The sequence below is a fragment of the Periplaneta americana genome, chromosome 15 (assembly GCF_040183065.1).
Source record: "Periplaneta americana isolate PAMFEO1 chromosome 15, P.americana_PAMFEO1_priV1, whole genome shotgun sequence".
NCBI lineage: Eukaryota > Metazoa > Arthropoda > Insecta > Blattodea > Blattidae > Periplaneta > Periplaneta americana.
In genome coordinates, this window is record NC_091131.1 from 102,715,315 (window position 1) to 102,741,892 (window position 26,578).

The window sequence follows — 26,578 nt, forward strand, 5'->3', positions numbered from 1 at the left end:
TTCGAAGTTTGAACTAGCTGGTTCCATCTCTACAATTGCGTACAAAACGACACTTATTCCTGGGGGCCGTATTCTGTCCCAGGCCGTACGAAGATAAAGTTGATTGTTCATAGATTATATTGACGTTACGTCATGTTGACACATGGCACAGATACTATGAGGGAACACTTGTTCTGCAGTTGACGTTCTATGAATGATTCAAAACTTCATTTTGGAGACTGTTGAAAATGCATTTTACTGATAAAGATAGATACTACGATGACATTTCCTACAATTTAAATTAGGTATTAGGAATTCAAGGATATAGTTAACATGGCCACAAACCTGCGGAGGAAATACGCAGTCATGTGATGTTGCGGAACCAAGAACGATTGACCTAAAAGGTAATAGCCTGGAACCCGAAGACCAGCGGGAGGAACGTGAGGAGACAAAAAAAACGCGATGGGTAGGAGGCTAAAGAACTTCAGCAGCCAATGGTCATTGAGTGCAAAACACCGTCATTTGTGAAAATATTTGCAGAAATACTTATAAATAATACAAATTTAAACACTTTTAAATATAAAAAAACTTTCAGTATGATTATTCGGGAGTTCTCTTTTTTATTATCCACTTTGCTAAGCAAAATATTATTGTCCGAATTGGAATTTTATGGGCTAATACAAATAAATAAATAAATAAATAAATAAATAAATAAATAAATACATACATAAAATAAATATAGGCCTATAATATGATATCGTAAACAATTCCATATGAGCTCGGAACACCTTCAGGACGGAATCATTGCTGGACTACGATAGATTAGGTTAAGAAATAAGGTAAGATGGCTAGTAGAGTTGAATTTTGATATGTAAATTTTACCTGGCGTCCTCTCATTCATGATTAAGCTTATTTTCTGTGCTGTGAATGTATGAAAGAAGATTCAGACTTTTATATCCAAAGAAATAGACACTTACTAAAAATTATTTCCTTCAAAATTCCACCGTCATTTGTCGGATTTGAATCCGCTAGCCTAGGATCAAAAACAGAAAGTATGTAATCACCTGACTGCCGAGATTGACTTGAGAGAAATAATTATTCTTGTTGTGTATCAGAGATTCCTTTTAAAAATATACCATTCTTTTACATCCTAACACATTTGATTTAATTTGCTGCTCTCAAGTAATATCTTGCTTTACTTACCGGACACAAGAACAGGATTAGAAGAGGTTTAGTAGGTCACTTCAATAGGGTGGAATGTAAAAGCTATTCCCGCTCGCTACCCCGTTATGGTACCGTTGTACGGATGTTATATAGTGAGGGTGACAAGAGTCAAAAAGTTATTTCGCTATTAACATCGAGCCGGTTCTGTTGACCTACAATTCAGGCACATCAACTTTACAAATAAAAGGTAAGAAATTATCAATATCAAATCACTATCGAAATATTATGGCATTACCTATACTAATACTATTATCATTATTATTATTATTATTATTATTATTATCACCATCATTATTATCATCAGGACTTGAATTTATCTGTTCTGTTTTAAGAACTACATCACATCGGTGACAATTTTTCTCTTTACTGTATGAGATACAGTAAAGTTACTGTAATGATTGAAAAAAATATATTTAGTCTTATATATTTACACGAAAATTACGTTTTCATTTTTCCTAATGTAAAAAAGAAATAGTTTCTGGTATACTGCCCTTCCTTTTCACGCACGGAATTTTTCCTGAATCACTAGGTAGATTTTATTCATACACAGGATCCATGAGTGAATTTATCCTAAAATATGCTTTTTTTAAATACTTACTAACTGGCTTTTAAGGAACCCGGAGGTTCATTGCCGCCCTCACATAAGCCCGCCATTGGTCCCTATCCTGAGCAAGATTAATCCAGTCTCTATCATCATAGACCACCTCCATCAAATCTATTTTAATATTATATTCCCATCTACGTCTCGGCCTCCCCAAAGGTCTTTTTCTCTCCGGCCTTCCAACTAACACTCTATATGCATTTCTGGATTCGCCCATACGTGCTACATGCCCTGCCCATCTCAAACATCTGGATTTAATGTTCCTAATTATGTCAGGTGAAGAAAACAATGCGTGCAGTTCTGTGTTGTGTAACTTTCTCCATTCTCCTGTAACTTCATCCCTCTTAGCTCCAAATATTTTCCTAAGCACCTTATTCTCAAACACCTTTAACCTATGTTCCTCTCTCAAAGTGAGAGTCAAAGTTTCACAACCATATAGAACAACCGGTAATATAACTGTTTTATAAATTCTAACTTTCAGACTTTTTGACAGCAGACTGGATGATAAAAGCTTCTCAACCGAATAATAACAGGCATTTCCCATATTTATTCTGTGTTTAATTTCTTCCCGAGTATCATTTATATTTGTTACTGTTGCTTCCAGGTATTTGAATTTTTCCACCTCTTCAAAGGATAAATTTACAATTTTTATATTTCCATTCCGTACAATATTCTCGTCACGAGACATAATCATATACTTTGTCTTGTCCACACCTGTGGAGTAACGGTCAGCGCGTCAGGCTGCGAAACCAGGTGGCCCGGGTTCGAATCCCGGTTGGGGCAAGATACCCGGTTGAGGTTTTTTCCGGGGTTTTCCCTCAACCCAACAAGAGCAAATGCTGGGTAACTTTCGGTGTTGGACCCCGGACTCATTTCACCGGCATTATCACCTTCATATCATTCAGACGCTAAATAACCTCGATGTTGATACAGCGTCGTAAAATAACCCAATAAAATAAAAATACTTTGTCTTTTCGGGATTTACTTCCAAACCTATCTCTTTACTTGCTTCAAGTAAAATTCCCGTGTTTTCCCTAATCGTTTGTGGATTTTCTCCTAACATATTCACGTCATCCGCATAGATAAGCAGCTGATGTAACCCATTCAATTCCAAACCCTCTCTATTATCCTGGACTTTCCTAACGGCATACTTTAGAGCAAAGTTAAAAAGTAAAGGTGATAGTGCATCTCCTTGCTTTAGCCCACAGTAAATTGAAAACGCATCTGACAGAAACTGACCTATACGGAATCATTATTATTATTATTATTATTATTATTATTATTATTATTATTATTATTAAATCGCTGTATTTCGACAAATTTATGTCTGATTACATGAGAGAGATGTCATTAAGCAACGTTGAACTGTTTCCAGAATGTTGCTATGGTTTCTTGTGGTGTGGACGGCGTTGCTTGGTACCTCGCTAGGTGACACGCTTGTGCCGTACCCGACGCCTGGCGTCGGGGCGACTCCCGTTGGTCAATATGTGCACCAGTTTTCCACATACGACGAACCGTCCGGCTTCGGAGTCCAGACCGGCTACGAAGGCTTCCTCGTCCCTGAGTCCCCACCCGACCCAGAGAAGGAAGGCGGATTCTTTAGTGAGTAGCACAAGTGGACATTAATTGTTGCAGTGAACCACTGAACTATACGGGCTACAAGATCAGAGACAGTGTCGCCCTTCACATGTCGCATGTTCTTACGACGATCCTATTTCCAAATTCTATTTGATGGTTATTTTGTAAAGAAAATATTAATTTACATTACTAGCTTACAGTCTTTTAAATGTAAGAATACAAAATTAGAACAAAATTATAGAACCGGATGAATATGACGGAATTGATGTAATAGGCATATTTATTTTTATATGATATCTTGTGTACAGTTTGTCTATAATGGCGAAACATCTCGTCCCGTATTTTACGATTTCAGTTTCATTTTCTCACTAACATTTAAAAATAAGACATTTTCGTACCTACATGAATTCTGTTCTGGAAGAACAAACACTTTGGACGTAACATGAAACTGCCTATATCTACAAATAACACTACAGGTGAATCAAAAGTCTGGAACTATATAAATATCTTCCATATGCTTGATTTTCGATTACTGTAGGTGTTACCAGTATTTGTAAGACCAAATGCTCTACCAGTGACACATTCGATTCTAGCCCTCAGCTATTTCATTTTTGATGCAGCTTTGAAATTTTAAATGGAAAAGGAGTCATGTAGGTACTCAGAATCATGTAAAATTTTCTGAAAAAATCAATGGTGCAATCCGTTTTGAGATATCTCTAATCGTTGCAAGTTATTTAAAGATAACTGTCATAATGACACAAACATTATTTACTAAAGATATTTTTATGCAATTCTAGTAATTAACTTTTCCTGTTTTATTGTTTGGTTAACCTGTGACAGTTTCAATGCATTGTTGTGATTATTTGAAGCTTTCCTATAACAAATTTCTTGATTTTCGTGATAACATCATCCTGGTGGGTTAAGTCACAGAAATGTTGCAGCAGACTGGACGAACAATTCCCTGGATTTTGGATTGGTCGGCGTGGACCAGTAGAATGACCAGCCAGGTCTTCAGATTTAACACCCCTTGATTTTTTCTTTTGGATTACATAAAGAGCTTGGTATATGAACAGAAAATCGAGAATGTGGAACATTTAAAGAACCATATCATTGAAGCCTGTGCTAAAGTCACTCCGGAAATGCTACAAAATGTTCTCTCCACATTCTCAATTTTCAAAGTTGCATCCAAAATGGAGGCTTTTGAGATAGCTGAGAGCTAGAATCGAATGTGCCACTGGTAGAGCATTTGGTCTTACAAATACTGATAACACCTATATTAATCGAAAATCAAGCATATATAGAAGATATTTATATGGTTCCAGACTTTTGATCCACCCTGTATATGAATTGTCTTTAACAATGGTAACACTCTTCATTTGGGTTTCGGATTTTACAGTAATTTTAAAATATACCAAACAGAGCTATTTACCTCTTAATGGAACGGGTGAGCTTGTTTCTCGTCACACAAAACATCGAATCTGGGAACAATGTTTGATACAGCTATAGGTAATTTCACTATCTTGTGAAGTCAAATGTAAGTAATTTCACTATCTTGTGAAGTCAAATGTAAGTATGCGCCATAGCTTACAGTAATTAAGAACCTTATGGTGGGGGTGAATGAGTTAGCTATATTATTGCCGGCCTTAGGTTGATCCTAATCTAAACATATGCAAGTGTTGCTATTCGCCTATCATTGGCAGACTGATTCCTCGGAACGACTCTGTAGCAATTCGTTTTAAAATATAGTCCCGAAATAGAAACAGTCTTTTAAGTCATGGCTGGACAGCACTCTCACCGGGAGCCATATGATTTCTCTTCATCCGCTTTCTTCCCCGCCGAACACCGCGCAGCTTTGATTCAGTAACAGATGAATATTAAGCGTCCCCGTTTAGAGACTAGTTCCGCTCCCGATGCCCAGTCCTGTTTTAAGTGTATATTTCATTTTTGTTTAAATGTAAGTGATTTACGACGGGAAGTTGAATACAAATTGTTATTGGAAAACCTCGAAAGGATTGTAGATATAATTAATTTAGTTATGAGCAGATCGCGGCCTAGGGTCACCTAGTCACCAGATTGAAGTTTGGAACGCACGGAGTATAATAAAGGACGTCATGACCCGTGGGGTGAGGTGGTACTGCGAGTATACAATTGGTTTCGTAAGGAAGTGCATTACTGTCTTTTTATTGTTGCTTGTTCTTAATTTTCGACATATTATTCCTCAGTACTGTGTATTACAAAATAGTGAAATAGGTTTATTAACACTAACACAAATATGGATACATAAATTAAATATCATAAAATATAGATCCCTACTTGCTTACTCACAGGATCTCAAGTGCTTTTCTTTTGATAGGCTACATTGCGAATGTGGCTTGTAATTCGGTCCAATGAACTGTGAAGAAATGTATTTTATATGGCTACTGTAGCTATATTTTTTCTTTTCTTCTCACATACGGAAAATTATTATTTTAGATTGTATAACATGTATAGTATAATGTAAATTCAAACATATAATGTAAAGCAATTATTTTCTGTACTACAAATCCACTGCATATATTATATAGTATCTGCAAACGCGAACATTTATTTTGTGCCCTACTGTGATATAATGTTTACATGCTGAGGCAAGGAGTAACTGACGTTCCATCTTCCATTCCCCTCATCCAAACAACACAGTCGTCCATGTGTTCGTAACTTCATGCGTTTCGGTACCCAGACCGCGGTCTGGTTATGAGCATCAGCGAACGTCACCTCAGAAGAATGTCTGTTGCACAACACAATACACTTCCTGACAATGAGTCAGTTCTCGACGACAATTTGCTGCAAATAGTGCCGAATAAGCACCAATCACCTTCGTCTTCCGCAGATGAACAGTTTCTTCTGTTTACATCAGTATCAACCTTAGGCCGACTTTAGTTTAGCTACGAGCGACAGCGTAGCGAGGAAGGGAAATTTCTCAATCCACTCTCTGCTTCCTCTCAAGCGCAGGTAGGTTTCACGCGATAACGAATGGCCTATACGCGGCTCTCCTCCTTAACGTTAACTTTGCTTCTATGTCTGGATTTTATTACCTCCAGAGCTCAAAATTCGCCTCGCAAAGGTAAATGTGGCAAAAAGGAGAATTGCTATCAAGGTTTTCGTACTCAGTTCTGGGTAGGCTACTCCTTTGTCATACTGTTCCAGAACTGAGGCAAAGTCCCGGAAAAGAATTTCATTTTCAGTGTGGAGTCTGAAGAAATATCTATCAATTTACTGTTCCTGCTCAGTAATAGTTAAGTGTGGTAACGAATCTGATGTGTCTTAACTACAGATGAAACAATTCCTTCGTAAGCGTACCAGCGTATATTTGACTCGAGTATTGTACATGACGTCAAAGAGAAGGGGGTTAGAATTGTTTTCTGTGCCGTCTGATTACAGCAACAATGCTGACTGTGGTGCTACGTGTCCAGTGCGGTAGTAAGTGAGCGAGTCGATATCTAACCTGTAATGCTATATTAAGTCATTCTAATATATGTAGACTTTAGGTGAATTGTACACTCCATAGAGGATTACTAAGAGTAACAAATTTACATTGGTTAAATTTCACTCCAAATGTTCCCAACAGGTAGTGCGCAACGTTTATGTTACACCGAAGTATACTCTGTATGTCTGAATCCTGTTTTTGTTTACATCTGACTGCTGTGCGAAGTTCAGACACACCCACATTGTATGGTTGAAGCGTAGGCAACCTCGTGTCCATGGAAGGAAAGGTTTCATCATTGATCTTAACCCTTTCTGTTCAACGTTATATAGATCTAAATGCATTTCGAGATATTTAAGAGCGAAAGGGCCAATTTTTATATTGCATATTTAAGCTCTTGCTGCCTATTTTTGCCTCCTTTGTCTTTTAAAAAGAAATTGAAAGATTATTTGCTATTTTAAGTTACTGTAACAACCAACATTTCACTGCATCCAATTCATCCTTCACAAGTGCAAGTTAATGTTGACTATCCCACACATGTAATCTTTTATAGAACTTATTTTATTACATAAACCAGCGGTCATCAAAACACTGCACACTCGGGCTAGCGTCCCTTTACTCGCGGACAAGACACAGCTCTAGCGTACAATCGTCGCTGCTGGCGGGTATGCTGTCTCTCCAGTGCTGCTCATCGGAGTGACTACTACCGCGGAGGAATCGGAGATTACGAATAAAGCTCTCCACCGGTGATCTCCGGTACAATCGTAGGTGGAACAGGGTACATACGGAGGGATGCGGTGGTTCGGAGCGAAGCGAGGTTGGAGAACGTAAAGCTCAAGGACGACCGGTGCGTACGGACTGACGGTAGTTGGAGTGGAATAAAATGGCACCAAATCGGATATCCGTCGCATGGAAATTCTTTAATTTAGTTGAAGATAATAATAATAAAGTCGCACGCTGTGAACTTTGTGAGCGAATTTACTCTAAGGGTGGTGGTACTTCGAATTTGTTAGACCATTTGAAGCGATCGCACAATCGCGAACTTGAAGAAAGCGCCGACAATTATGTTGGACAGCAGCTCGAACACTCAGCACAACTATCGAACAGTGCTGAAAAAGTTAAATTGGATAAACTTTTAATTCAGTTTATGTCCAATGATATGCAACCACTCAGCGTCGTTGAAGATGCCGGATTTAAATATCTCGTCAAGGGTTTAAACCCAAGATATTCACTGCAGTGTCGTAACACTTTTTCTCATGTAAGTAAATAGAGCACGTGGCTTACGTGATAAAAACGTTGTGATAGTGTGTAGAATTGACTAACATAAAAAACTATTAATTATAATTTAACTAACCAGGATTCTTAGTTGCTTTTTTCAATTGGTATCTACTTTTACGTGAATATTGCAGGTTCTTTTAGGCGACTTATACGGCAGCGTTCAGAATAAACTGCGAACGGAATTAAAGGACTTAAAAAAACTGTTGGTCCTCCAACAGGTAAGATGGATACGTAACAGTAACAGGTCACTACGTGACAGGTGACCAATTAACTTCTGTTCTTTGGACTTATCTGTCATCAAGGGAAGTCATACAGCCGACAAAATTGCTGGTTGAATTCAAGTCATTAATTCATGGGGACTAAACAACAGAGCTTCTGCCACCGTCACAGACAATGCCCCAAATACGGTTGCTGCCGTTAAACAAATTAAATTTTTGCCTTCTAGGCTGTGGTCCCCACATCTTGAACCTTACCGTGAAAGTAAGAATTTATAAGACCCCAGATGTGGGTGAATTTCTCTCTCACTTTTCAGCACTCGTCACTTTTTTTTCAAGTAAGTAAATTTAACTGTTCAAAACACTTTTGAACTCTTTTAAAAAGCGTGTCTACTTTTATTTATATATAAAATTTCTAATAAATAATTTCGTGGTTTGATGTGCAGACAGAGTAACATTGCGAATGAAAAACTGAAAAGCAGAAGAATTTCAGCAAAAAAGGACCCTCTAAGATTGATCCAGCATATTGTTATGAGATGAAACTCCAAACTTCAATGATGAGCCGCTTACTTGAAATGAAAGATGAGTTGGTGATTGTGTTGCCAGAAAAGCTAAACGCTCCTAGGACGCTAACAGGTCCGTATTTGGAAATATCTATGGCGTGGATCAGGTTAGATAGATTCTCTGAGTGGGTCTAAATTTTAAAATGTAGGTATGTAAGTGTTTAGGCTAACATTAAGGGTCGCGGTTGTGGTACTCGTACTTGCTGTCAAAAATAAATTATTGCCATTCAGATACACATTGATGGTTAATTAGTGATATCATCGTTTTCGTAGTTTTAAAATTACGCAAAACATTTGATACGATTTTTTAAAACTGCTTTAGTGCTATTGTTCCAAAGGTCCACAGTCTAGAAAAAAAATCTTGAAATTTCTATAAAACGTAACTTTCGAGCCAATAAAAAAACATATATAACTTATATGGAATATTTAAAAGGCAACTTGAATTATATTTTAATGTTTGGATTAAAATATTGAGTTTCATTCTGAAACTAAAGAAACGTGTGGTAATAATATTATATATCCTTAAGTTGATATCAGCTTATATTTTCTATTACAGAGGAAGAGTGACGCGTTTTAGAAGAGTTCAAATACTGGCACCCTTTAACACAATGGTCACAATCCTGTCCGGTAAAGAATCTTAATAAATTATTTTGGACAGTAAACTTTAACCCATTGATACCACACGTTTCTTTTGTTCCATTCTGAAACTCCCTTAATATATTTTACGTTAAACTAAACCGATTAGAATAATAATTGACAAACACTGTTTGTGAATAAACTAGTGTTTCCAGGAGAACTACAGTATAAATGTTTACATTAGCTACTGAAAAGCTTTACTTCTGCGTTAGTTTTCAGTTAATTTTAATGTTATTAATTTGATCATTGACTTAAACTAATACGCTTTTCCACATATACTATGAATTTCAAAACTAGAAAAAAAATCTGTCAGTTAACGTAGTACTTCAAGCAAAACAAGAAAAAAAGTAGAGCCGAAGAAAAAGAGAGAGAGAGAGAGAGAGGTGTAAATAAAAAAGAAAATAAACAACAAAAAATTACAAATTATTATAAAAGATACGCGGACGTAAGCGGACTCGAATCACTACCTGATCAGGTTAAAGGAATGCTCAGCGGAAAATGTAGCCTATGTCTGCGCCGCAGCACATATACAACCTGCGCGGCATCAATCGGAGGTAATCGGAGGTAACCGGAGGTCTCCGATTGAAAGCGCACAAACAACCGCTCCGGAGAAAAACCTAATCATAAGCAGCACTATGTCTCTCTATCCCTTGTGCCCGACGGAGCAGAGTTCCTTACCCTCTATGCACTCTACCCATTTCAGCGAGTGCTGACGATCACTGATGTAAACGAAATTAACGGTATACTTAAAATCTCTTCCCTCCCAGCCAAATGCTGTTAGTGGAAAGTGCAAACTGTATGTCTCTAACTAAATACTGGCTTACAGGAAATAAAATCTCTCAGATAGTGATAGATAATACTACAGTTGTGGTAGACAGAAATCCATCTACACTAGCTTGCTTTAATCATGGTCTAGTGATGTCAGTTGAAGTAGAAAGATTTTTTTCTTTGAAAACTGTTCTATCCGATAGAATGCAGAATTTAACTATTGAAAATCTAAGTATGTACCTTGCGGTAATATTCAACGAATAGCAAAGTATGTTGCATGAATATCGTATAAATTGCGGTAAATGATAAAATATAACTCATCCATTTTCTTAAACTTACAGTGCTTTTTTCATGTTTTAAATTGCCTTTTTTTGCCTGCCTACTGTGCATTTTTTATGTTTCAGTTGCCTTTTTTTGCCTGCCTATTGTAAGTACTAGAAAATATGAGTTTTGCACATTGTACTGTAACTGATGTTCCTCCCTATCAACATAATATTTCGTTACTTCCTTGCACTGAGGCTGCATTATGAAGTTTTGTCTTCAGGTCTTCTGCGACAGATAGCTGAATATCTAGGCATTTTGGACCCCGTCGATGAGTCGGCAGCCGCTGTCATGTCGGAGGGCCATAGTGCGATCTCTGCACGGCCGTTGCTGTTGCTGCGACTGCTCCCGAAGTTGCTACTGGCGCTCAAACTGCTGCTCAAAGTGGGAATCTGGCTCTTCGCGCCGCTGTCGCTTCTGCTGTTGGGCGGCGCCCTCACAGCCAGCGTTTGCGTCTTCACGCCCCTCTGCACTCTCAGCTTCCTCGGCTTCGGCTTCTCCAGGGAGAACGTCCGCAACCTTATCTCACAAGACCGGTAAGAGTAAGCAAATGAATTAACAGTGACAGTCCGTTTATGATAGATTGATTGTGGAACGATCGATTGGTTTACCTACTGATATTATTTTATATAACGAATGGTAAAAACGTTGACTAACATATCATTACTAGTGGCTTGTGCAGCAAATGCTGTAGATTAAGTTCATTAGAAATTTAAATAAAGATTTTTCAGATTTATTTTCCAGGAAGAATACCAGATATTTTCCTTAACAATGAAACGTACTTCATGAAAGATGTAACATTGAAAGTAACATAATAACACAACGAAGTGTAAACCTTGCCAAAAAATTTATTGTTTTAAAAAACTTCCCTCTCAATGGATTTTATGTCAAATGCCTTTTCTTCAACATATCAATCTTCATTTCTTTTAGTTTCAATGCTAAAACGCAAGTAAGAATGTTAAGCCATGGTTTTTCTGAACAGACGCATGCGAGATGCGAGGTGCGAGGCGGGCCTTGCACAAATCCGGATTACAGAAGAGATAGTGAGTGGTTTCTATAAATGCGAGGCGCGCAGGCCTCACATCTCGCAGTTATAGAAACCACTCACTATCTGTCCTGTAGCTTTAAGCTCGATTCACATTATACGTCACATCACCGTCACGGACCATCACCGTCCAATGCAAACTCATTCACATTTAACGGCAACTGACCGTCAGTTTGCCGCCATCAAGACTGTAGGAACTGTGCTCTCGAACAATGCCGATATTTAGCAAACAAAACCTTGCGATGATTGCTGTCTTGTTGGGCGAAGAAGAGGCCGAAAGAAGAAAACGAAACAGAATATAGATGAAAGAAATGCTCAGAAAGAGGAAGAATATAGGTGAATTTCATACTATACCGACAGTTGGAGGATGATGAAAGTTGCTTCTATAAGTATTTTAGAATGTCAAAATATCAGTTTTATATTTTGCTTCAAAAAATAGAAATACAAATACAAAAACAAAACACAACATTTAGAGAAGCAATTTCAGAAAAAGAAAAGTTGATGGTTTGTTTAAGGTAAGTCCTTCTAGATTGTAGTCTAGACAATGAAATGGAAAAGCAATTATGTCAATTAAAACTAATTATTGTTTGTCATTCCTTGCATAAAATCACTCACATTAAAACGTTAATTATTCCACAGGGGAAAATTGTTAATAGTAGGTTTGAAATGATGATATTCCTGACACGTGTGATGGTGTAGGCGACGGTGTTTGCATACTTGTCAGATCATGTGACGTAGTTGAGGTCGTCCGACAAGTAACCCTATCTGTTTGCAGCTGATTGTGTTGCAGCACAGGATGCTGATAGTGAGCTGGTGGTGCTGAAGAAATCGAAGGCTGCTCATTGCTTTGGGACTGGAACATCCTTTCTTGAATTTCTTCGTATTCAAGATTAGAAATTATATTGAAAATTTTTGATTTTGCCAGATTTTGTCTTAATGGTGAAAATTGTTTCACTGTGGCAGCTATGCATCTATTGGGTCCGCACAGGTAGACGTCAATTGCTTTTATTGTTCATTGTTTTCTAATAAATATTTCATAACGAGAGATGACGCTGTTTCCTTCTCCTGCACCTTTTTCTTTGGACGCCTTTGTGTCCCTGTAACTAGAGGATCAGTGTTCTTGCTTCTGGCAGTACTGATTTTCTTAAGTCCTGTGGATGTGAAGCAGCAATCTCTGCAGTCTCTTCATTTGTATCATTGTTCAAACTTTCTTCTTCTCCTTGATTGTTCGAATCGTCACTGCCTTGAGGTTCAACGTTTCCTATAGTTTCTCTTTCTTTAATAAACGGAATCAGAAATAACATATAATCTTCATATTTCCATTTTTTTTCGTGTTGGTTGCCTGTCCGCTCTTAGTCTTCCTCTTTTTTAATGCCTTTCTAAACTGATCCCTCAATGAAACCCACCTCACTTTGCATTCTGGACCTGAAAAGATTGAATCGGCCTCATTCCTCACCGAAATCATATTCATAACAAATCAGTAATACATATACAGTCACCATCTAGTTCACAACAATAGAACAGACCTTCGGATTTCAATCAAAAGATACTAGCAATATGACCAAAGATGTTAAAGCGAGTATAAATAACAGGGAGGAAGAAGAAAGCATAAACAATTCACGCTATCAAACCGTCCACGTCACATCAAAACATTCTCCTCGAGAATCCCAGACGGTCCGTGCCGTTGATGGGCTGTGACGTTGCCTGTATATGTGAACGCTACCATACAAAACGCATTGTACAATGTTTTGATGCAACGCTGCTGGTCCGTGATGTGACGGTGATGTGACGTATAATGTGAATCGAGCTTAAAGCAGAGCCTTCTTTAGTTACAAGCAGGGGCCATACGTCGGCAACACTGTAATTATCTGTCACCCGGAGGCTGACCGTACAGTACACGTGTTTGTGCTAATGCCGATTTCCAATGTAAATTAATGTTACAATATAAGTGTGTGTCGATGGAATGATGTTTGCGATCGTACCAAACGTTAATTGTTGATGTATTATAAACTAAATGCGTGTTGGTGATAAAAAAGCAAGACAATAAATGAAAATAAAATGGTTGCAGTCTTTGGGAATTTTTACGGTTATGGATGACAAAGTAATTGACTATTCTATTAAATATTGTATAACCACATTTTTATATTCTTATTTGTGATTTGTGTGTATCAGAATTCCAGTCAAATTGTTGGGTCTCGCCTGCTATATCAATAAAGTTACGCCATTGGTTTTCAAAGTCATTGTAAACAGCTGTTTTGTGATCCCATAAATGTTGCAGTTTTGTTGAAGATTCGGAATGCCTGCTATACGTCAGAACTATCTATAATTTGTACATGCATATAATCACTTTGTTGGTCAGTGGGCGTTGGATACTCTACATTCACCCACTTGGTATTTACAGGATTTAAAGTCCACTGAGTTTACGCTAATTGATACATACATGTACTTAATAGATAATGTTGCGTTTTGTTACGTATTATGTTGAAGGGATGTGTTTTCATTTTTTCATAGATTGTTTTACTTGGCTTAACTGTATTTACATCCTCATACTTTTATTATAATAGGAATGTCAATAGTTTCTTCTGTTTACATTTTATTTTAGGCCTATTTGCATAATTCACATTCTTAGCTTGTTTTCTGTAGTTATATTTATTTAAAATTATATTTTAAAAAGTTTATAACAAATAATTTAGGATAACAGTATTGTTATGGTGACTGGCCAGGTTCAAACTAAAACTGGCTTCCTGGACATCTGAAATATTTATAGAAAAGTACGACATAATAACATGAAATTAAAATGCATATGATATCCTAAACCTTTCATGTCAGAGGTGAAACAACATTAAGCGGCAAAACATTGTCAATTTACTAGCCACATAATGGTTAATTGATTGGAATAGGGTATTGCGAAAGTACGTCATTATTTTATTTATTTTTGGTACAAGTAACATTTCTTTAAGTATTTATTTATTTTCCCTTGTACCATCAATAAAAAAACAAGTATGTTTTTATTTATTTTTTTTTAATTATAAGTGTAGTTGCTACGACACATAGGCACACAGCACTTTCTAGGCATCTGAAATATTTGTAGAAAAACACGATAGATAATCGCAGAAGATAATATTAAAATATAGGCCTATCCTAAACCTTTCACAGATGAAACACCATTAAGTCGCAAAACATTGTCAATTTGCTAGCCACAAATTTGTTAACTGAATGGAACTTAAGAATACTGCGTAGGAACTTGTCTTTATTGCATTATTGATTTTATTATTTTCGGTGCAAGGAATATCTTACTTATTTATTTATTTATTTATTTACCTTCGTACTATCAATAAAAACATATTTTTTTGTAATTATTTTAAGTGGCAGCCTTTGTATGTAAGTAGCCTACTTACGCCGTATTCTGGAGTATAGCTAATTGATTGCAATAAAACACTATTTTCGAACCCGTAATAATTTACATCACTACTCTGAATCTTGATCTTACCTTTGTGCATGAAGTAATATTGAAAAAATACGCGTTACGTATAACGAAAGCAATGAGCGAATACAATATCACTCTAAAATCTCCCGCCTCCACTCTGCGTTGCCAAACCTACCCATGCCCCGGCTTGTAACTAAAGACGGCTCTGTTTAAAGCGATCAGCAGTTTTCTTCATGTGGGAGTAAAGTAGTAGCTATTTCAGATAACTGCGGATTGTTGGCAATAATATGACATTTTGGAGTAGATACCAGTAAATGCTGGGCATCATTTTGGCCACGTTAAAACGTTGGCACAATATGTTCAATCAATGGCGTAATTATTGACCGTAAGCTCGTAATGAGTTTTATTGTTACTCGCTGAAGATCAGAGATGTAAATTATATTTATGTACATACTATCCCACGTATTTTCAACAGTAGAGACTGCTATGGAGAATTCATTGTTGAGATACTGAAAATAAGGCGAATGCTATAGCAGAGTTGTAGAATTGTATAATATACATCCTAAGTAAAATAAAATTATTCATAGAAAATCATTAGCTGCTTGAGTGTTTTATTCGTTGCTGGTTGCGGGAATGAACTAACTCATCATGTCAGCAAGAAATAAAATGGCCTGCTAATATTCGTACAGTAAAATAATGTACTTGGCAACGATCACGAATCTGATCGATTAAACCAAACGAATATGAAATCAATTATTTTGATATAGTTTGAAAGACGCAGCTAAAGTATAAAGAATGACTCAGTTACTAATGCCTCTTCCATAGTACTGCATTACTACATAGGATAAACAAGAATTCGAGAATCACACAAAAATATCTACACCGTACCGCCATTAATATCTGAAAAAGACTCACACCACTTGATTTATAACTATAAAAGAACTCCATTTTTAATAACATTATGTATGTCTTACGTAAGTTTTGTAGCTTTTAGTAATATCGTTACTCAGAAAATTATAGAAATGAAGATCTAATGTGAGATATCCTCTACGTTTACTTACATAACCCCAAAAGGTTTTACTTTCATATCATGAATAATAGTATTAATGTGTATCATTAATGACATAATGACAAATACTCATACCATGGAATTACCTGTAATATTTCATTTTAAATGTTGATAATGTCAACAAACCTTCTTGAGTTTTCTAGTTTTTAATAACCTATACACAGCTGTACTAAGAAAATTACACAACAAACAAGCAGATCTGTAAATTCATGATAATATATTATAAGCTTCGTAATAAGTTTTGAAGTTCTCAGTAAATTACATAAATGATGATCGACCTATTGGGATTATTATGTGAGAGAATCTGTTGGCAATCTCGGAGGCATGGCCTCCTTGATAATGTTTATTTTATTGTTTTATTTTACTCTGAAAAGCTATTAGTTCTCAAAACTGACGACAGATGGATTTTGGAAAACAGGAAAATTATGTAGCAAAATTGACATTTCACTGAAAACTACTATTTTTCCGCTAATCCTTGGACGCCAAGTTTCAAAATGAGGGATCATTCATTAAAATCCGTTCAGTCGTTTTGCCGCAATTTTCATTACAAGTTAAAATTATATAGATAATATTATACTCACAATGGCTTTTAAGGAACCCGTAAGTTCATTGCCGCCCTCACATAAGCCCGCCATCGGTCCCTAACCTGCACAAGATTAATTCAGTCTCTATCATCATATCCCACCGTCTTCAAATCCATTTCAATATTATTCTCCCATCTACGTCTTGGTTCCCCAAAGGTATTTTTTCCTCCGGTCTCCCAACTAACACTCTATATGCATTTCTGGATCGCCCATACGTGATGCATGCCCTGCCCATCTCAAATGTCTGGATTTAATGTTCCTAATTACGTCAGGTGAAGAAAACAATGCGTGCAGCTCTGCGTTGTGTAACTTTCTCTACTCTCCTGTAACTTCATCCCTCTTAGCACCGAATATTTTCCTAAGAACCTTATTCTCAAACACTCTTAATCTCTGTTCCTCTCTCAAAGTGAGAGTCAAAGTTTCACAACCATACAGAACAACCGATAATATAACTGTTTTATAAATTTTAACTTTCAGATTTTTTGACAGCAGACTAGATGAGAAAAGCTTCTCAACCGAATAATAACACGCATTTCTCATATTTATTCTGCGTTTAATTTCCTTCCGAGTGTAATTTATATTTGTTACTGTTGCTCCGAGATATTTGAATTTTTCCACCTCTTCGAAGGATAAATCTCCAATTTTTATATTTCCATTTCGTACAATATTCTGGCCACGAGACATAATCATATACTTTGTCTTTTCGGGATTTACTTCCAAACCTATCTCTTTACTTGCTTCAAGTAAAATTTCCGTGCTTTCCTTAATCGTTTGTGGATTTTCTCCTAACATATTCACATCATCCGCATAGACAAGAAGCTGATGTATCCCGTTCAATTCCAAACCCTGTCTGTTATCCTGAACTTTCCTAATGGCATATTCTAGAGCGAAATTAAAAAGTAAAGGTGATAGTGCATCTCCTTACTTTAGCCCGCAGTGAATTGGAAAAGCATCAGATAGGAACTGGCCTATACGGACTCTGTTGTATGTTTCACTGAGACACATTTTAATTAATCGGACTAGTTTCCTGGGAATACCAAATTCAATAAGAATATTATATAAAACTTCTCTCTTAGCCGAGTCATATGTCTTTTTGAAATCTATGAATAACTGATGTACTATACTCTTATACTCCCATTTTTCCTCCAATATCTGTCGGATACAAAAAATCTTATCAATAGTCTATCTATTACGCCTAAAACCGCACTGATGATCCCCAATAATTTCATCTACGTACGGAGTTAATCTTCTCAAAAGAATATTGGACAAAACTTTGTATGACGTCAACAACAGTGATATTCCTCTAAAGTTACCACAGTCTCGTCCCCCTTCTTAAAAATAGGTACAATTATGGACTCCTTCCATTTGTTGTCATGAATATATATATATATATATATATATATATATATATATATATATATATATATATATAGGCAGTCCTCTTACATTCTTGTTTCTGAGGTACTCGCCCTAACTCGCACAATAAGAAATGCATTCAACAACTGAATCGCTAATTGCAGAAACCCTACGTGTCCATTTTGAGTAAATTTTTCAGGAGAGACAAAAAAAAAAAGAATAATTACGTTCCAAAGCGTTTGGCATTTTTAAATTGCTACTTTTTCATTAAAGCATAATAATAAGGTGCAGTGTTTGACATACATGAACTTGAATGTTTTTCTTAAGTATTTGCTGGAAAAAATCTGAATTGCCAGGACACGTTGAGTTTCTACAATTTATGATGGTAACAATTATTTTATTCCTATAAAACAATTACTAGGTGAAGAAGACGGAGGAGGACAATTTTTAAGGAACCTGTTTTAGAATGACTCTGTAGTGGGCGTTATGTTTGTGAGCACGGTGTCTATTTTAGGACACGTGACGTAATGTATACCTCGTGTGTTGTTGGGAGTTCTGTTTACGCTGTATCGGCGCAGATAATTCGATAAAATGCAGACTCTGTAGCGTAGCCGTACGGCGTACACAGTAAGATGATACAAAATTCCCTTCCTTTTCATCATCAATGTCTGTTCCAGCAATAGCCTGATTAAGATAAGCAACGATAATGCACTACGCAATATAAAATAACCCTGAACTTAAAATGGACTTAAAATAGACAAATCGATGTTATACGGTATAAATGTCATTACAGTTTCATGGTGTCCCACTACTCATCCTTTCCGTGATATTTCAATGTTTTTTTTTTTTTTAACGGTGGCTTAGACGGTATCGTTAGAGACTCGGGAGGTCCCTTGTGTTTACTTTGTTTTTGTACACTACGCTTTTAATCCACCCCCACAGACAAAACCGACAAGTGTACGGTCTGAGGTCCTTGGTGGCCAATGCACGTGACTACCGGTGCCGATCGGGGAATGTGAAATTATGTCACCTGACGGCTAAAATGTATAGGAGCTCCGACACGCTGTAAGATTATATCCATCCTTGTAACCAAGGGAACTACCAACAACTGTTTCTCTACACTCAGGGTTGCCAGATGATTCCAGACCAATGTTGCCAACTATACACCAACATGCGCCATAAAGAAGCCAATTATCTCTGAATTTGATAGTGAAAGGAGTAATAAACTTAAAAAAAAAAACCTTACAGTGTATTATGAACATAACCACTTATATTCATTCATAAATTTGTAATAATTTTATTGTTAATATTATTTAATAAAAAGATATATGATCATTAAATGACATTATTCAGCTATGTGTATCTCTGATACTTGCATTTTGCTGTTTGTTCAGCCTGTATTCCGTTGTTTACAGAAATTACATACTTTATAAATTGCTTCATTCGAATTTTTCTTAAAATCTGTAACCCCTTGAAACCAGGCTGAAAATATTAATTTTCTGCATTAGATGAGTCTGTAGTCTAATGATGCATTGTTTAAAATGGTGGTTATTTTGAATTATGACTAAATACCGGTACCGAATTTTGAGGCTTGAATATATAATTTTAATTAAATTACAATTTTAGCCAGGACCAGTTCTCCCACTCCTTGTACCAAGTGAACGAATCTGCTAAATGCTAATAGGCCGGTAAAATCGCTTAATTCCTGCTATTATTAGTTAACGGCTTACTGCTCAACATCATTTCTATTAATTTTATCGAAGTTTAGAAATAAAGCATAGAAATTAATTTCATATAGGCCTATTTTAAACTAAAAGTTTAATTGATAATAAAATCCACTTGTTTAATCCAGTAATGTTATATATTTATATGCATTAATTCCACTTAATATTAAAAACATCATTGTAAATCGCAGATCATACACGTTGTAGATCCCCGAGCCAGAGCCTGGGAAGTCTTTTACGCAATCTTGAACGTTACTCTGCCTTTTATTGAAAATGAACGGAACTACAATAACTGACGAATATTGACGTTCTGAAGAATATTACGCACAGTGGATCACAGTATTGTGAAAAAAATTGTTTTAGTTAAATTATTTTTATAATTTTAACATTAAAGACGCCAGAAAAGTAGCCAGGTCGCCAAGTGGAAATTTTCGTCGCCGCAAGGAACATAAAAGACGCCAGAATGGCGACAAGTAGCCAAATATGGCAACTCTGTCTACACTCATTAAGAACAGTTCTGCCCACTGACGTTCTCAGAAGAACAAGCACTATTTCTTAGTAAGCAGTTAATATTGTACTTTGTCATTTGACATACCATCTGCAAGACTAGTTATGCGTAACATACAAAAGCTGTTTCTCCACACCCACAAAAAATTTGACACATGTTTATATGAACTTTTCTTTTACCAGAACAGTCCATTTATCATCCCATAAAATTATTGTTATTCCACTTGAATCACTTTGTATTTTCTTTGCATTTGTACGGAACTAATATTAAGATGAAGAAAATGCGGACGTGAAATAATAAATTATGAAGATAAAGAAAAATTTTGTCAAAAGCATTTACCGTCACTAAATGGGCAAACACATACAACGTATTGCCGCATTGGTCAGGTGGCAGAACGCTGGCTTACAAAGATCGCAGACCGGAGCTTAAATGTCGGCGATGGCGGAGTTATATTTGTTATGAACAAAGTCAAGGCAATAAGTGTTATTCTCGGTGTTCTCTAGATTTGCCCACGTCATTCCACCAACACTCTCTAACATTCCCCTTTTATTATCATCTCCGTCTCCAAAAATATGGCACCACTAGTGTCCTCCAATCTGGATGATCCTCGCGGTTTGTCAAAGCATTGGCAGATGTAAATGGTGGTAGATTATAGACAACTCATATCTACATAAGAGCACCGGAGTCCCTTAGATTCATGCTTGCTTAATGGGAACATGAGCCGTCGTGTACGGCAGACAACCACCAGAGATATGAGATATGGATTTGATGGTTGGAGATAAATGCATAGTGTGGCGGATGGTGAGCCGGCTGAAGTGGGCATCACAATCGGCACGCAACTCATTCCATCACGGATACGCAAAAAAACTTTTTTGGACTGAAGTGCTACAAGCGTCTCTATACTCCATAGCAGGCTTGCAGAACTGGGCGCCAATTGTGGCGTACGTTACAAGTCGGAATGCCACTTTTCCCTTCCTTTTACCCCACGCGTTATTGTCTTGGTAGAGGAGGGGATTTCTATTAAGTGTCTTTGTTATGTGATTGCGTACGGGTCATAGAGACGTCATTCAACGCCGGTGAACTTGGACGGGGAACCAACGCTTTCCCCATACTTCCACCCCTCTCTAACCAGTTCTGCATCGCTGCTCTATAGTCTATACGTACATATATATATATATATTCAAGATTGACAATTCTTCGTGCGTCGGCCTGGGTGGCGCAGTCGGTAGAGTGCTGGCCTGTGCTCGAGGTTGCGCGTTCGATCCCGGCCCAGGTCGATGACATTTAAGTATGCTTAAATGCGACTGGCTCATGTGAGTAGATTTACTGGCCTGTAAAAGAATTCCAGCGGGACAAAATTACGGCACACTGGTGACGCTGATATAACCTCGGCAGTTGCGAGCGTTGTTAAATAAAACATGATTTAATTTAATTTCTTCCTGTCCTGTACGAAGTTAACATAAGACTAAATCATAATTGGTCAAGGGACATGTTTTAATTTTAATGTTAATAATTATCATACGATAAACGCAAGACAAAAATAAACTACTTGAAGCTAACTGAGAAAACATGTTTCAAATGAAAACACCCACATTGTTGGTTTTTGCACCTGGATATGAAAATTTGTGAAGTAACTGCTAATAAAGGTTGTCTGCTAAACACAGGAATAAATAAAGTAATGAGTAATTTTAGTGAAAATTTGGTTGAAAGTGTTCGGAAAAAATCTGAACTGTATACTCTGAATATTTGCATAGAGTAGGAGTGGATAGAAGGGTGGGTTCTAGCTTCTCGTAGAATAAAAAACGCCAGGGGCTCGAACCCTCGATAGATAGCCTACGTATGAAAATAAAAAAAAAAAGTCTTCGTACATTTAATGAAACTTAGATTTATGGTACTACAGCGCATGCATTATGTCCAGACACTTCCCCACCCTTTCTACAGAGGTGCGCACGAGATCGGATGAGTCTACTTACGAATTATAGAGGAATGGGTTTGTTTTTGCCTTGAACTCTGTAGACACACGCCCGATCTTCCCTTCTATTCCTACCCCCTCCACAGATACGTTGTTCCCGTACTGCACATCGCGAGTGTCTTGACAAGATGCATGAACTGTACGTTCAACTATTTCAATCAAAGTTTTCATTTGATGTCCGGTGTAGTTGTAGTTGAAACTCAAGAGACACGGAGGTTTGCTAAGTTCTTAAAATAAAATTCTTATGCGTAGTACGAGATACGGTGCACGAGTCATATGACTGTTCAGTACAGTAGCTTTTATTTAACTAGGTCAAAACCAAAGTACGAGATGTTATCTACTACGTCAAACCCTCGAAGGGTTACACCTCATTACGGAATGCGGACACATGATTGCCAAGATGTGAATACAGTATATTATAGCGGAATTCAATAGATAACGCAGTTCAGTGTCAACAAAGGTCGTTGTAAATATACAACAGACTTTGCCGCATGTCGACAACAGACAAGTGTGCTATGTTATTTCTTTGCACAGAACCAACTCGTTCCAAAGACCGCGAAACTGCTGTACAGTTCTTGAAATTATTATAGGCTATAACTTTTCTGTTGCTCAACTAAATTTTCATTGGGTCCATCGTGCATTGCTAGCAGTAGTTGTTTGAATAATCTACGCATAATGGATCCAACGAGAAGACGGCTTTTCTGGTCTTGGGCAATATTATTACCACAGTCTAGCATATACAGTCACGAAGCAGAGTTTATGAGGGTACTAGGAACAATAGACTGTGCAGGTACTATTTCGCATTGTCTGTAATCAGCCGATAGTAGCGATCCTAGTGGTTAGCAACTATCTATGGATGCATATTTACTACGTATTGAGCTTCGTGATTGTATAGGCCTACACTAGACTGTGTTATTACCCTGGACCAGTCGTGGTATTCAATCTTTTTTGCTAGGGTACCCCAAACTCAATTTCAATTATAAGAAATAAAATAAATATTATGTTGCATGCAAAATAATAATAATTATTACCATTATTGTTAACTATAATAGTTATTATTATTATTATTATTATTATTATTATTATTATTATACATTGCTACAGTATTTATTGATGCAATTATAATAGTAATGAATTATGTAAAATGTTACTTAAGCAAGGAAAAACAATGAGTTTAAATTGCAAAAGAAAATATGTATATCAACTGCAATAATTATCAACTATAATAAAATAACTGTCAGAATTTTACCTGCAATACTACTGCTCTAGGCCCTATGTAATCCGTAGTATCTGGCTAATTAGTTGTTTCGAACACCTAGGCATAATGGAACCAACAGAGAAATGGCAAACTTTCCGGTTTTGCGTAATTATATCTTGATAATGGAACCTGCAAGTAGATGTGAAAATTTGATATATTTAATCTTAACAAGTAAGTGGTCGGGAATTAAACATTTTGAACACAACGTGAGAACCTAAAATCTCAACTCAAAATTCGGTGGGAACGGTGAATTACCACAGAATTGCGGTTGGGTCAGTGTGAGATATGCGAATTGCCACAAAGCCATATGTGAATTGTCACAACTTTCCGGTGCAACATTTCCCCTCTCACTTTGTACACACTTGGGACTGAGCAACCAGCATGGTTGGTTAGGTTAAAAATGTTATTGTCTCTGTCAAAATTAAAAAAAAAAAGTTAGATACCATGGTAAAAAATTAAGTCTTACTGTCACGAATAAATGTTAAAAGTTAAAAAAAAGTTGGAAAGTTTTACCATCACTTTCTGCGTTTTAATGCCTTGTTCCTATATGAAACTTTCTTTATAAATTCAAATCGCGTGATTTGTCAACAGGAATATTCTTGCATGACATTATCTAAGAAAACTTTTTTTTTCCCAACAAGTGAGTTTGTTTCTGGATGTAATAATTTGTTTTGTAGCACTTCTAATTTTTAAGTAAGTGTTGGTCTGCAATAATGCCTGTTATTATTCGGTTGACAAGCTTTTGTCATCTAGTCAAAAAATCTGAACGTTAGAATTTATAAAACAGTTATATTACCGGTTGTTCTGTATGGTTATGAAACTTGGACTCTCACTTTGAGAGAGGAACAGAGATTAAGGTTCTTAGGAAAATATTTGGGACTAAGAGGAATGAAGTTACAGGAGAATGGAGAAAATTACATAACGCAGAACTGCACGCATTGTATTTTTCACCTGACATAATAAGGAACATTAAATCCAGACGTTTGGGATGGGCAGGGTATGTAGCACGTATGGACGAATCCAGAAATGCATATAGAGTGCATGCATATAGAGTTGTGAGACCGGAGGGGAAAAGATCTTTGGGGAGGCAGGGACGCAGGTGGGAGGATAATAATAAAATTGATTTGAGGGAGGTGGGATGTGATGATAGAGACTGGATTAATTTTGCACAGGATAGGGACCAATGGCGGGCTTATGTGAGGGCGGCAATGAACCTTCGGGTTCCTTAAAAGCCATTTGTAAGTATGTAAGTTGGTCTGCAATGCCTTTAGGACTTCTATAAATTTAAATATATGGGGGTTTTGATGGTAAAAGTTAGAGTTCAAATCCGAATGGAAAAATTGGCAGGCATTAGTAGTGTGGAGTGAATGTGACGAATCATATTTCCGACGGAAAAGTGCTATCTTCATTTATATGAGTGTCTAATAAATAATCGCTATATTTATCCACAGCAGTGTCATTAGGCTTTATTGACATGAAGTCCTCAACGAAATAATCACTCACTTCGTCAGAACGAAGAGATGATAGGCCATGAACGTAATTCAACCATTTCCAAACTTCACCTTCACCATCAGCAAACGGTTTTGAAAGGCCGAGTTGTTGCATTTTTCTGTGCCACGCTTGCCCCAAATGAAATGTACAACCTTCAATTTTACTATCTGGAAACACTGTTTTGATTGCTATATTTGTGGGAATTTCAAAGTTAATGACAAATTTAAGAGGGGAAATTTTACGATTTTTCAAAACGCCTAACAGCTTAGTATATAGAATAACTCTTTTCGGGTTTTCAGCCAGGTGAGTTGGAGATAAGCTTCCAAGCTTTCGAAGGCTAGCTCTGCCATCTTCTTCAGGGATGAAGTCATGTGGGAGCACGTCTAGCCGGCTAGACGTGGTCCCACATGACTTCATCCCTGAAGAAGATGGCAGAGCTAGCCGTCGAAAGCTTGGAAGCTTATCTCCAACTCACCTGGCTGAGAACCCGAGAAGAGTTATTCTATATCAAACGCCGGGAAAGCCTCAAGTCATATAGCTTAGTATATGTTCCAAGTGCCTTATTTGGCAAAAGCGCGAATAACAAAGGTATATGGATATTATTTAACAGGCCATGCACGGAATACAATTGATAAAAGTGACGGGTACAATATTGAAATATGTCCCATCTATGTAGACAGTTTCTGCATTTTTCAGAGCTGATACATTTTATGGTACACGAAAAAATCACTAGCTCATTTTCTACATCGGGTAATTGTGAATTACAGGAACGCCACTTTTTACCTTTTTCAAGAATAAAATCTTCGTCTCTATTTGTCTTTATGGACACGGATTCCAGCACTTCTTGGACCTCTCGTTTTGTTTCAGGCAATGCGGAATGTACAGCTGATCTGCCAAAATGTATATTTCGCCTAATAAGTTCAAGATCGCTGTTGTCAACTCATGTTCATTGCCATGATTTGCCAATTCAACATGAATGATTTTCTAAGGTTTTTCGGATAAGTTTTCTATTGCAAGTATTGCTTATTTCTTGTCGATTTAATTTTACCTCGGCTATGCTCGTATGATTCTGAGTAAAGTCACACTTACCCATGTCACATATTTCTTCAGTTAACCCTGTTGTGTAAACCTTCGCTCTGCAGCTTCTTTGGACACACCGCCATGCATGTTTGTTACTTTTAGATAAATAACGAAAATAAAATTTAAAATTGTTGATCACTAAAAGTTGTTTACTTTTTTCACTGAAAGTCAAATGCACTGCCATCACTAAGCAGGGTAGAACAGACACTGATACGAAACATAAGCAACTTGATCGACACAGGTACCAATCACAAAATTTACCGCAGGTAGTTTTGTGGCAATTAACATATCTCGCAGATACCAACTCTAAAATTTACCGCAGGTAGTTTTGTGGCAATTAACATATCTCGCAGATACCAACTCTAAAATTGACCGCAGGTAATTTTGTGGCAATTAGTCCTTAACATATTTCGATCTTATAACTATCTTTACCTGTTCGGG

The 26,578-nt window shown here is 36.9% G+C and overlaps 1 protein-coding gene across 1 annotated transcript in view; it reads left to right on the plus strand.

The window, feature by feature from the left end:
- The first annotated feature begins 1,340 nt into the window (after positions 1 to 1,340).
- LOC138715225 (uncharacterized) overlaps positions 1,341 to 26,578 on the plus strand; it is a 30,122-nt gene continuing 4,884 nt past the window's right edge. Inside the window, exons 1-3 of the mRNA XM_069847917.1 lie at positions 1,341 to 1,390; positions 3,180 to 3,406; positions 10,847 to 11,159. Coding sequence (XP_069704018.1) covers positions 3,181 to 3,406; positions 10,847 to 11,159 — 539 coding nt within the window. The 5' untranslated portion in view covers positions 1,341 to 1,390; position 3,180. The remainder of the gene's footprint in view (positions 1,391 to 3,179; positions 3,407 to 10,846; positions 11,160 to 26,578) is intronic.